This window comes from Mirounga leonina, unplaced genomic scaffold, assembly GCF_011800145.1.
Source record: "Mirounga leonina isolate KUSES-001 unplaced genomic scaffold, KU_Mleo_1.0 Mir_125, whole genome shotgun sequence".
In the NCBI taxonomy this organism is placed as follows: domain Eukaryota; kingdom Metazoa; phylum Chordata; class Mammalia; order Carnivora; family Phocidae; genus Mirounga; species Mirounga leonina.
Genome location: NW_023270305.1, coordinates 68,176,852 through 68,185,639, shown reverse-complemented (window position 1 = coordinate 68,185,639; position 8,788 = coordinate 68,176,852). Strand labels below are relative to the sequence as shown.

The 8,788-nt window shown below is 43.2% G+C and overlaps 1 protein-coding gene across 6 annotated transcripts in view; it reads right to left on the bottom strand.

The window, feature by feature from the left end:
* Positions 1 to 2,929: 2,929 nt before the first annotated feature.
* THADA (THADA armadillo repeat containing) overlaps positions 2,930 to 8,788 on the bottom strand; it is a 323,874-nt gene continuing 318,015 nt past the window's right edge. For 4 of the 6 annotated variants that reach the window (XM_035001673.1, XM_035001675.1, XM_035001677.1 and 1 more), the window contains one exon: positions 2,930 to 3,832. In XM_035001673.1, the coding sequence (XP_034857564.1) occupies positions 3,440 to 3,832 (393 nt within the window). In that variant the 3' untranslated portion in view covers positions 2,930 to 3,439. The remainder of the gene's footprint in view (positions 3,833 to 8,788) is intronic. The other 2 variants (XM_035001674.1, XM_035001676.1) reach the window with 2 other exon arrangements.

The following is an 8,788-nucleotide window of genomic DNA, read 5'->3' as shown; positions in this document are numbered from 1 at the left end:
GGCAGTCTCGCCCGGAGGAGCCTGGGCCCGTTTCTCCGCCCCCCTCCCCGCCCAGGCTGCAGTAAACAGGGCTTCAGCGCCGGGGCCTGCCGGGCTGGGCTGAGTGTCTGAGGACAAGGCGCTGGCTCTGCTAATCACATCACAAGACCTTGAGCCAGGGCCAAAGGCGCGGAGTGGCGCGGAGCATCCCGGGCGGGGGAGCGGGCTGGGAGGACGGGAGGAAAGGCCGGGAGAGCTGCGCAAGCATGGAGGCGACTTCCCGCCACCCCGTTCTTCCGCTGATCGGCCCGGCCTTCCCCAACCCTCCCGGGGGATGGGGTGCAGCTGCCGGCTGAGGCTCCCCGCGCGCCGCAGCCTTCCCCCGGCGCTCCCTCCAGGCCCCTTCTCTCGCCGGCCGTTGGGGGCGCCGCGCCCTGCTTTAGTTCATTGTGGCCGGCCAGCGGCCAGGTAGGGCTGGGCACCGAGGACGCTCAAGGTGGGCTCGCCCCCTCCCCCCCCGCCAGTCTCACACCCCAAAAGGCCTGCGCTGGGAAATGCCTTCGCCAACGAGTGCCCTCCGGGTATGGGGCAGACAACCCCCCCCTAGCGCCCAGTTAGGCTAAAGCGGCTGACGCCCGGGTTCGGGCAGATCTGGGGTCTGGTCCAGGACACTTAATCACTCCGCGTTTAAACACATGATGCCAAAAAGCTGGAGCGGGTCCGTGATCGCGCACACCTGGTAGCCTAGGCTGCAATTGTGCCTCAGTTGGAAGGCTCAGTTCCCTCTAGGGAAGGAAACAACCCACGCCCCTTTCCAAAATTGATCTTATTTCTTGCTGTTTCCTCGTGGTCATTTCCATTCGTTAACCTGGAAGGGACGAGCCAGGCCTGTCACTCGTGGAACTGACTCCTCAGAGCTCAGTTTGCATGCAGTTCCCCCTGCTGAAACTCCCCACACATCCACTCCCCAGGGAGCGGGAGTCCGCATAGGGTTGCAAGGACTTGAGGATCAGAAACACAGGGCTGGAGTTCAGGCCCTGCCCCTTCCAAGCCATGTGACCCTGGGCAAATCACGATCTCTGGTACTTGGGTTTCCTTGTAAAACTAAGATAATTCCCGCTTTACTCTTCTCTCACCTTTGTCAAGGCACAAATGAGTTATCTGTTAAGGTGTGTAAAAGATGAACAAGCATAACCCTTATTATTTATTAAAACAAGTTGACAAAGCATAAAAACGGAGACTGCCAGGTCCCTGAGGGGCTGTGGCCAGATGGGTAGAGATCCACAGAATCATGCCTGCAGACCTGAGGGGCACCGAATCTTGGACCCTCTGGCTTGGAGCCAAGGCCAGTGACCTCAGGAGAGGTGACTCTTTGGCTCCCGGTGATTGCACCACCCAGCCCTACACTGACCCCCAGACAGCGCCAGGCAATGGTGGCTGGCACAGCCTGCAATAGCCAAGAACCCCAACTGTTCTGTTTTGTTCTTTGTTGAAATGACCCCAAACACAGGAGTTTGAGGGTAGCCCTGACAGCAGTATTCTAAGATTCCCCTGGAAATGCATCAGGCAAGTGTGAAACAGCCATTTCCTTAGCCACTGCTATTGTAGGTCAGTAACAAGATTTCAGATTCAAAACCAGGAGAAACATCTGTCCCTCCTGTCCTCCCAGGCTGGCCACAGCCAGCCAACATCAGAATCTGGGGTAATTACCAGTCGGCAGCCATGAGAACACCCACTTTGCAGGCTGGGTAGAAGGATCCTGGAGATAACGTAACAAATATGCTATGCGACATGCTTTGGTACAGAGTACCCACTGGTAGAAAGTATTTTTATTGTTATGTAATGGCTTTTATTTCATCTTAAGTGGAGAAAAAAGGAATGCTGGTCTTTTCCAGTGAGCTGGGCTTTGCTGAGGCCAGTTTCATAGTTACTGAACCATGGTCATCACTGCATCATGCCAACGATTCCCTGACTTCTCACCCAGTCAGGTCTTCTCAGAACAAAAAGAAATGTTAGACTGGCAACTTTCCATCATGTGTGGGCTACAGAGATGCCCAACCAGGTAATTAATTCAGGATCACAAAAAACCAAAAAACACCACATTTTGAGCTGAATAGTGCAAAACCACCCAGGGAATTTCCTGTTTGCTTTAGGACAAAACGTTGGACTTCTCAGTTCACTTCATTCCCTGCCTTTTCCTATGGGCCCTTTCTCTATACTTCCAGTACGGTTGTGTTTTTAGCGGTAGGTGGTTTTCTTTTAAAGAGAAGCAATTTTGAAACACGAGCCTTTCTGCAGTAAGAAATTTTATCAAACCCTCTCTCCTCTAAACTGCCCCTTTAACATAATTCCAAACTGACTGCTCACCTGAGAAGTATTTAAAAATATTTACAGCCCCTAAAAGCTGGACCAACTTTACATATTACTACCAAAATGGCTTTTCTGATAATCAGGATGAAAAACGAATATGGATGAGGCTATGACCAATCCAAACTATGAATTTCAAGATAGCTGTCTGCAGGTAACGCTTATTCTGAAATTTTAAGTAGAAAATGGCAAGCCAAGGAAAGGCAGGGCCAGCAGCAAAATGTATGCAAGAGCGACACCTGCTGGGTATCAGAGGAAGAGGGCTGGGCCGGGCTTCCAAAAGGCAGAAAACCCGTGGGGTGTCTAGATTCAAACACTGAAGTGAATAAATGTGTTTTCTGACATCTTAAATGAGAATCTTGTTATTGCCACCAAGAAAATGACAGTAAACATTGCAGGAATCGAATAAATCATTTATTCTGGCTTTCCCTTCTCTGGGCTTCCTTCTAACAGCCAAGGGTCTATGCTTTCAGTGGGTGGCAAAATCAGGTTTCCTAGCATTAGCCCAAACACTTTGGTGGCTAGGAGCTCTTTTAATAATTCGGATGGCATGTGCAGGTCGCCACAGGACTTGCACACGTAGATAGTAAAAACAAAACTATTTCTATGCAGTTGATCTCTAATTCTCCCAGGATCCAACATTCGGAACCTACTTTTGCCTTAGCTAAAATGGAATAAAATTCGGAATTCTGATCCAGTGGGCTGTTTGCCAACTAATCCAGCTCTTCAATCCAGTGGAAGAAAGAGAAAATCATGAGTTACAATCCAGTTTAGTACAGTCAGTTCACAGAAAATGCTGGCTGGCTATGGCTGGATGTTGGAGGTTGTAGAGGAAGAAAAAGGCGAATTCAGGTCTGCAGGTGGCCTGCACCTGGGAACAGAGTCAATATTCAATGTGGTAGCCTCACTTCCTACAGTAGCTGCAATAAACCGGGCTGCTCTGAATGGGTGAGCTGAAGAAAAATTCCTCTGTGGGAAGGGACAGAAGACTAGACTCACGAAGGGAAGAAAATATTTGAATTTATGTTCAACACATTCCCTGCAGATGGGAATGGGGGAAGAGTCCCACCCCACCCCCAAAAGTCCTCTTTCTTCAACAAGCCGTTTCTTTTCTTACAAGAGTGAACTGATTCGCTTCTGCAGGAGAGTCGGAAGCACCGAGAATGGGGGTGTCTTCCCTTTCCTTTCCTTCCAAAAGGGCCAGCAGCCTCAGGCAAGCCGAAGTCCTCTCCTCCTGAATGCGCAGTCTCGTGAATTCCACTGTCTTCAAAAATTCAGCAGCTGGTGGTAGCTCTCTGAAGAGCTGGGAGAGGAGGTGGCCCTGCTCTGACGCTGTTCTGTGAAGATGGTGGAGGCTTTGGGGGCTGAGGGCATTGCAGCTGGACTTGGAGAGGAGCTGGAAGAGGTGCTCAGAGAGGTATTTCACGAAGATTAGGGTCTCAGCCCAAAAGTTGACCTCTGCTTTTTCAAACAGGTAGTCTTCCACCTAAATCAAATGACAAGGCCCAAAGTCAACGTTACAGGGGATGTTGACAAGCTCCATCCAGATCAGAGTCCTGCCAGACATGGAGGACGTATGTCCCCCTCCTCCTCCCAAGGGAGGGCCCACTCTTGCCTGTCAGCACCCACATACACTTGCCACTTGCAGCCTGGAAGGTCACCTTCTATTTTCATTTGCTGTACTTCTCTACCAGGCAGGAATTTTCTTTCCCAGACTTAACATGACCTTTGATAAAGATGTGTTTGTGGTTCCAAGCCAAGATATTTTGGGGGCCTGCTGTTGAAAGGGAACCTCAACATGGGAGTGGCCCCCTAGACCCAAAGGTGCATCTAGAAATCAGAGGGTGTGAGCAGGGAGGAAGAGAAATCTCAGCAGCAGAACAAAGAGCAAAGGATTACCAAACACGACATCCTACTCTCTGAGTATGAAACCAAATTTCTATAATGCTGGGGATTTTCAAGGTTATTTTATAACAGACACTTTATCTTGTCTCCAAATTTCCCATAAACAGCTTCTCTTTTAAAGAGAAGCAATTTTGAAACACGAGCCTTTCTGCAGTAAGAAATTTTATCAAACTTTTTGCTTTTTGAACTCTTGGCCTGTTGGGTATGTCAAGAGGGCCAGCTGACTCAGACACTGGTGGATGGATACAAATTTCAGTTGACAAGATGCTTTTGTTGCTGGTCTTGGTCCTCAGTTTCCCTATCTGTTGACTCACCTGGAGGGGGCTAATAGTTTTCTCTAAGCAGCAAATACTGTGGAAGGATCCTGATTCTCTGGGAATGTTTCACCTTCAGACCTAACCATGGGGAGCCCCTAGCTCTTCCAATGTGGACTAATAAGCATTCTCCATAATTAAACCCTCAACTTCCAAGGGGCCTCTTCCTTTCTTATTTTTTTTTCTATTGAGGTATAACTGACATACAATATTATACTAGTCTCAGGTGTACAACATTTGTATCCATTGTGAAATGATCACCACACTAAGTCTTGTTACCATCTGTCACCCTACAAAGTTAATATAATCTTATTGACTATATTCCACATGCTATACATTAATCCCCATGACTTATTCATCTTATAACTGGGAGTCTGTGCTTCTTGATACCCTTTACCATTTCACACCACCTTAACCCCCCTCCCCTCCACCAACTGCCAATCTGTTCTCTGTATGAGTGTTTGGTTTGGTTTTGCTTGTTTGTTTTTTAGACTCCACATATTAAGTGAAATCAGGTGGTATTTGTCTTTCTCTGACTTATTTCTCTTAGTATAATACCTTTGAGTTCTGTGTTGTCTCAAATGGCAACATTACAGTCTTTTTCATGGCTGAGTAATATTCCCGCGTGTGTGTATAAAACACATTATATATATATATAACACATTATATATATATAAAAACACATTATACATATAAAACACACAATATACATACAATGCATGCATGTGCACACACACACACACACCATTATCTATTCATCCATTGAAGGACACGTTTAGGTTGTTTCCATATCGTGGTTTTTTGTAATAGCCATATCGTGGCTATTGTAAATAATCCTGCAGTGAACACAGTGGTGCACTGTATCTTTTCAAATTAGTGTTTCCATTTTCTTTGGATAGATACTCAGCAGTGAAATTGCTAGATCATGTGGTAGTTCTATTTTTAATTTTATGGGAACCTCCATACTGTTTTCCATAGTGGCTGCACAGATTTACCTTCCCACCAACAGGGCATGAGAGTTCTCCTTCCTCCACATCCTCACCAACACTTATTTCTTGTCTTTTTGATACTAGCCATTCTGACTGGTGTTAGGTGATAACTCATTGTGGCTTTGATTTGCATTTCCCTGATGATTAGTGATGTTGAGCATCTTTTCAGGTACCTGTTGGCCACCTGTATGTCTACTTTGGGAAAATGTTTATTCAGATCCTCTGCCCATTTTTTAATCAGATTTCTTTGTTTTTAATGAGTTGTATGAGTTCTTTATATTTTTTTGGATATTAACCCCTTATTGGACATATAAATCATATGCAAATATCTTCTCCCATTAGGTAGGTTCTGTTTTCATTTTGTTAATGGTTTCCTTCACTGCGCAGAAGCTTTTTAGTTTGATTTAGTCGCAGTTGTTTACTTTTGCTTTATTTCCCTTGCCTTTGGAGTCAGATTCACAAAAACATCACTAAGACTGACGTCAAGGAGCTTACCATCTGTGTTTTCTTTTAGAAGTTTTATAGTTTCAGGTCTTACATTCAGGTCTTTAATTCATTTTGAGTTAATTTTTGTATATGGTGTAAGAAAATGGTCCAGTTTCATTCTTTTGCATGTAGCTGTCCAGTTTTCCCAATATCATTTATTGAAGAGACTATCCATTCCTCATTGTATATTCTTGCCTCCTTTGTCAAAAATTAATTGACCATATATATATATACATGGGTTTATTTCTGGGCTCTCTATTCTGTTCCACTGATCTATGTCTGTTTTTGTGCCAGTGCCATACTGTTTTGATTACCATAGCTTTGTAGTATAGTTTGAAGTCAAGGCACATAATACCTCTGGCTTTGGTCTTCTTTCTCAAGACTGTTTTGACTGTTTGGGGTCTTTGGTGGTTCCCTATAAATTTTAGAATACATGTTCTAGTTCTGTGAAAAATACCATTGGAATTTTGATGGGGTTTACATTGAATCTGTAGACTGCTTTGGGCAGATGGATATTTTAACAATATTAATTCTTCCAATCCAAGAGCATGGAATATCTTTCCATTTATTTGTGTCTTCTTTAATTTCTTTCATCAATACCTTATAGTTTAATAAGGTCTTTTACCTCCTTCATTAAATGTATTCCTAGGTGTGTATATATATATATAATGCAATTGTAGATGGGACTGTTTTCTTGATTTCTCTTTCTGATAGTTTGTTATTAGTGTATAGAAATGCAACAGATTTTTGTACACTGATTTTGTATCCTGCAACTTTACTGAATTCATTTACTAATTATAAAAGTTTTTTGGTGGAGTCTTTAGGGTTTTCTATATATAGTGTCATGTCATCTGCAAACAGTGACAATTTTACTTCTTCCTTTCCAATTTAAATGCCTTTTATTTCTTTTTCTTGCGTAATTGCCGTGGCTAGCATTTCCAGGACTTTGTTGCATAAAAGTGGTGAGTGTGGGCATCTTTGTCTTGTTCCTGATCTTAGAGGAAAGGCTTTCAGCTTTTATCCATTGAGTATTTTCAGCTTTTTTCCATTGGGTTTGTCATATATGGTTTTCATTATATTATGATATGTACCTTCTGTACCCACTTCGTTGAGGGTTTTGTTTTGTTTTGTTTTTACCATAAATGGATGCTGAATTTTGTCAAATGCTTTTCTGCATCTATTGAAATGATCATGATTGTTATCTTTTATTTTGTTAATATTGTATATCACATTGACTGATTTGTAGATGTTGAATTACCCTTGCATCCCTGGAATAAAGCCCACTGGATTATGGTATATGATACTTTTAATGTGTTGTTGAACTCCATTTGTTAATAGTTGAGGATTTTGCATCTATGTTCATCAGGGATACTGGCCTATAATTTTCTTTCATTCTTTTTTTTGTTGTTGTTGTGTCCTTATCTGGTTTTGGTATCAGGGTAATGCTGGCCTTGTAAAATGAGTTTGGAAGCATCCCTCCTCTTCAATTTTTTGGAAGAGTTTGAAAGGGTAGGTATTAAATCCTTGAATGTTTGGTAGAATTTACTGGTGAAGCCGTCTGGTCTTGGATTTCTGTTTGTGGGGGGGGGCTTCCCCCCCTTTTATTTTTTATTTATTTTTTCTTCACTGGTCTATTCAGGTTTTCTATTTCTTTATGATTCAGTCTTGGAAGATTGCAAGTTTTTAGTAATTTATTCATTATTTTTCACTTGTCCAGTTTGTTGGCATATAATTGCTCACAGTAGTCTCTTTTTTTTATCCTTCACAAATTTATTTCTCTCTAAATTCATTATAAATAGAATTATCTTAGAAATACCTTCCAGTATTTCAGAAAAATGATTCGAACAAGAGTACTGTAGTAACATTCATCAAACCATTCATTCACTCATTATTTATTAAGTATCCACCATGAGCAAAGCACTGTGTTAAGTATTGGCAACACAATGATAAATGAATAAACAGCCCCTGTCATCTCAAGGCTCAGTTTAACAGAGGAGAACATGTAAAGAAATTTCCCTAAAGCTTCAGTTTTATGAACCAGTTTTTAGAATCATAATTTTTTTTAAAGATTTTTATTTATTTATTTGACAGAGAGAGACACAGCGAGAGAGGGAACCCAAGCAGGGGGAGAGGGAGAGGGAGAAGCAGACTCCCCGCTGAGCAGGGAGCCCGATGCGGGGCTCATGACCTGAGCCGAAGGCAGACGCTTAACGACTGAGCCACCCAGGCGCCCCGAATCATAATATTTTTTAAAAAGGTGTTTCTCCATAACCTTTACACAAAAACACACAATAATTGCTGGTCAACTACATTCAATGACCAAGTGGGTAGGTCTATGGAAGAGTGGTTTTCATACTGCAAGTTGTAATGTTTAAGAGGTCATGAAATCAGGGCGCCTGGGTGGCTCAGTCATTAAGCGTCTGCCTTTGGCTCAGGTCATGGTCCCAGGGTCCTGGGATCGAGTCCTACATCAGGCTCCCTGCTCAGCGGGAAGCCTGCTTCTCCCTCTCCCACCGCCCCCTGCTTGTGTTCCCTCTCTCGCTGTGTCGCTGTCAAATAAATAAAATCTTAAAAAAAAAAAAAAGGTAATGAAATCAATATGGATTACAACCAGTTAAAAATAATAAAATACAATGCTTCAGAAACATCAGCACCATGTGTTATAAAGTATTATTTAGTGAAATGTTTGTTTCAGAAGTACAGAGTGAGAGGGAAGTGCTTCCCTGTCTTCCTACATATACCTCTCAT